This window comes from Chondrus crispus, genomic scaffold, assembly GCF_000350225.1.
Source record: "Chondrus crispus Stackhouse genomic scaffold, scaffold_247, whole genome shotgun sequence".
Lineage (NCBI taxonomy): Eukaryota > Rhodophyta > Florideophyceae > Gigartinales > Gigartinaceae > Chondrus > Chondrus crispus.
The window spans coordinates 114,556-118,696 of NW_005179124.1; the positions used below are offsets into that span (position 1 = coordinate 114,556).

A 4,141-nucleotide genomic window follows, 5' to 3' on the forward strand; every position below is an offset into this window, starting at 1 on the left:
AACGACATATCCAGAAGACTGGTCAAGACGTATCCAGTACTGGGACTTGCATACGGAGGCTGGGCAGTGAGAGAGATCATCCGAGGAAAACTGATCAGCATCAAGGAGGAAACCCGAAAGGAAAACATATGGTCAGATAATTTTCATGCGTCTACTTTTGATCCCTCCACTTGCGTAGAAGTTGATTCGGATGATCAAACCGCAAGCGATATTATTGATGAATGTTGCGCTGTGCACCCTGTGGACGTAATATGCAATGAATGTGAACAAATTGATGACGTCGAGATTCCGGAACACATTCGTCTTGCCCGGGATGGAAATTGCAGACAACCAGGCCGATCAAGTGCAAAGAGAGCAAAAAGAGAGACAGTCAGTAGATACAAAGCTGATAAACACGGATCAGTCATGAAAAAGACAAAAGGGAGGTTAAAATTACGTACAGGCACTTCGAGGCATAGCACTACCCGCCCGATCGTGCGTCAGCGTCAAGAGGTACCGTGGTTGAATTCTGATGACGATAACAGGGGAGAAAGGGATAGTGAAAGGACCAGTGATGAAGAAGAGAGCGACCACGAGCTTCTTCCAAAGAGAAGGAGATCCACTCGAAATACTCGGTTTTGATATGCAGAGCGCGATTCATGTTAGGTGGGATTCTAGTAAACTTGCGGACGCACTCACATGCTAATCATTGATCTTCATTCTCACTATCATGGCGTAGTGTGATGATTCCTGGAGGGAGCTCAATTTCACTCGCTAAACTGATGGGGGCGGTGACCGTGCCCATGGGATCTCATACCTTCGACGACGTCGACGTCGCACGGCATGACCTGTACGAAGCAGATGCACATGGCGCCCGGCTTGGCCATATCGGAAAGGGCTCCGTCGCTCGCGCGCCGCTAGATTGATCGTGATGAGGCACGTCGGATCAGACATTCTTGGGGAGTAGGGAGCCAAGGGCGGCAGGGAGGGGTAGGGGAAAGAGGGATATCTTCAAACGAAGGGATACGCGGGATGCGGCACAGCGGGGAAGGTGTGAAGGGTCTTGGTTGGATCAATTGGGGGGCCTTGAAGATACGTGTGTATATTTGGGCAGAGGTGTCACATGTGTGCACCTCGCTGCTGGGCGGCGCCCTGGTGGAGAGAGACATGCGCGAGGGAGAGCGGGAGAGTTACGGCAGGGCGGGTTGCGGGGAGCTCAGGTGGGAGGAGTGGCGGCTTTTGGCACGGTGGCGATTGCAGACATGGCTCTCTCGCAGGGAGTAGATGCTAACTGCGGTGATTGAAGGTGAAGTTGGCTCTTTTGCTTTTAGGTTACTTTTGTTCCTCCAGCCTGAAGCGAAAAGTGTTCATTGCTGTGATCCATATTGTTTTTAGCTGTACATAGAGTATGATTGGTCAAATGCACGATATTACATAATTGGCACCGCCAGTATGACGTGGCCCTGTCGGCCAGGTCATACTGGCGGTGCCAATTATGTATGCAGCACTTCCCCAAAAAAAGCAATTTCATTCCTGATGTCAGGGAATGACTTTGCATTTTTGTCTGTCAACAGCTGGAGGACAAGTATTCCGACTCCAGAATCACCACCCTCGACCTCGTGCTTGCTTGTCGTTGTCTGGAATACTGGGACCAAACGGTGTACTCCTGCACAGAGTTCCGAACCTTCCCACTTGTAGGCCAATGGATCGCCACAGACCTCATGGGGAAGGTCATCAAGAAGGTCATCCCGGACAAGTATCTGGACGACCGCACCATCTTGGTAGATGGTGACCACCTCAACCCGTCGGGCCGCTTCGTCATCGGCGGCTCGGATGGCGATGCCGGCCTCACCGGACGCAAGATCAGCATCGAAACGTACGGCGGCTGGGGCGCCCACGGCGGCGGCGCCTTCTTCGGAAAGCACCCCACCAAGGTCGACCGCTCCGCCGCCTACGCAGGCCGCTGGATCGCCAAGTCGGTCGTTGCCGCAGGCTTCGCCGACCGCTGCCTTGTCCAAGTCTCGTACAGCATCAGTATCGCCGAGCCGTTCTCCCTCTTTATTGATACCTACGGCACGGGCTCCAAATCCGACGCCGAGATCATTGACATCGTCAAGGCCAACTTTGATCTCCGCCCGGGGCACATCATCCGCGAGCTCAACCTGCTCCGCCCCACCTACTCGAAGACCGCCGCCTACGGACACTTTGGACGGGATGAACCCGACTTGACCTGGGAGAAGCCCAAGACACTCAAGTTTTAGAGGCTTGCCGCCAGTTTATTCCCTTTTTCCTTTGCAGGCTCTTTGGTTTTTTCTTTGCCGTTTTGCTGGCATTTTGCTTGCTAAAAGTCTTATTCCGGGCGTCTAGCCTGCCCGCGTGATTCTTGAAGAGAGCCTGTGTTCCTTTTGTTCTTCCTTTCCACACCTCCCTTTTCCTGTCGTCACCATCCCCGAAAAAGTAAAAGAATGTCCAACATCTACTACATCTTATTCCTTTTTCTTTTCTTTTTTGCTTCGCGCGCGAGTGCTGCGCTCGTGCGAGGACTGAGGCGCGCCGTGCGTGAGGTGAGGGCGAGGGCAGTCGGGGTGAGTGTGGCCGGCGGCGGGTGGCTGCTACGCGTGAAGGTGGGCAGCGTGAAGAGGTCTAGGGCCGAGTCGGGGCGGGCGACAGCAAAGTGCGTGGCCGTGTGGGAGATGGCGGTGAGGCAGAGGTTGGTGGCCATTGCGATGGGGGGAGGGGAGGGACGGGGAGGGGTGGGAGGGACCGTCGTGGAAATGGAAAGGGACAGCGGGCGGGGAGGGATGGTGAAGGGGATGATTACGCCACCGCCACCGCACGGTCGCCGGCACGATGGATCAGTTATTGATTTGGGAAAGTTTTCGTACTTTTTTTCGGGGCGCCGAAATGTTTTCTGGGGGACGCGAAGACGACCCAAAAATAGGGGCAGCGAGCGGAAGTTTCGCCGAAAAGTGGGCAATATTTTCCCGCCCTTGATCCCTCCTCCTCCTCTCTACATCTACGCCACCGCCTTCACCGGGCGCAGCTTGCCGAGCGTAGCGGCGATGCGGCGCAACCCTTCTCTCTACTCCTCCTCCTCGCTCACATAGCTTAGCCGGATGAACCCTTCCCCCTGCTCTCCGAAGTCCGTCCCGGGCAACACGGCCACCAACCCGTCCTGCAGCAGCACGTCCGCAATCTCCTTGCTGCTCCTGCCAAAGCTGCGCACGTCCGCAAACGCGCAAAACGCGCCCTGCGGCCTGTCGCACCGCACATCAAGAATGGCATTCAGCCCCTCCACCACGATGTCCCTCCTCTTCCCATACTCGCGCCGCAGCATTTCTACCTCTCCGCCGCCGGCCAGCGCGGCAATGCCGGCCTCCTGGGTAAACGTCGCCGTGCACCCGACGGAATGCACGAGCAGCAGCTCGACGCGCTCCGCCAACGGCGGCGGCATGATGGCCCAGCCCAGGCGCCACCCGGTCATGCAGTAGCTCTTTGAAAAGCCGTCCACGACGACCGTGCGGACCGCCATGCCGGGCAAGCTGACGATGGACGTGTACTTGTCGTCGTAGCACAGCTGGCTGTAGATCTCGTCCGACACGACCCAGAAGTCGTGCTCGACGGCGAGCTGGGCGATGCGGCGCAGGTCTTACAGCGGGACGACGCCGCCGGTGGGGTTGCCCGGGGAGTTGAGCACGACGAGGCGCGTGCGGTGGGTGACGGCGGCCTCGAGCGCGGGCATGTCGAAGCTGCGCATGTCCGGGCGGAGCGGGACGAGGACGGCGGTGCCGTTTGTGACGACGACCATGGCGCGGTAGGTCGGGAAGCCCGGGTCCGGGATGAGGACGTGGTCGTGCGGGCCGCGGACGAGGGCGAGCGTGGCGAGGAACAGGCCCGGCTTGGCGCCGGAGCCCACGACGACGTGCTGCGGGGTGACGGCGAGGCCGCGGTGGCGGTTGGCCAAAGAGGCGATGGCGGCGCGCAGGGGGGCGACGCCGCGCGGCGACGAGTACTTGGTCTTGCCGGCGGCGATGGCGGCGATGGCGGCGTCCGCGACCGGGGTCGGGGTCGGGAAGGCCGGCTGGCCGATCTCCAGGTGGATGACGGGCTTGCCCGTGGTGGACTCGACGGCCGCCGCCGCCGCCATGACGGCGTACGCGCC

The 4,141-nt window shown here is 58.7% G+C and overlaps 1 protein-coding gene across 1 annotated transcript; it reads left to right on the top strand.

Moving 5' to 3' along the window:
* The first annotated feature begins 1,700 nt into the window (after positions 1-1,700).
* On the top strand, positions 1,701-2,240 carry CHC_T00008353001 (fragment similar to S-adenosylmethionine synthase). The gene has a single exon (XM_005716102.1). It carries the CDS (start codon positions 1,701-1,703, stop codon positions 2,238-2,240), a length of 540 nt encoding a protein of 179 aa, XP_005716159.1.
* Positions 2,241-4,141: the final 1,901 nt, after the last annotated feature.

Coding starts and splice junctions, on each gene's coding strand:
- CHC_T00008353001 (XM_005716102.1), top strand. CDS start 1,701: ATGGGGAAGGTCATCAAGAAGGTCATCCCGGACAAGTATCTGGACGAC.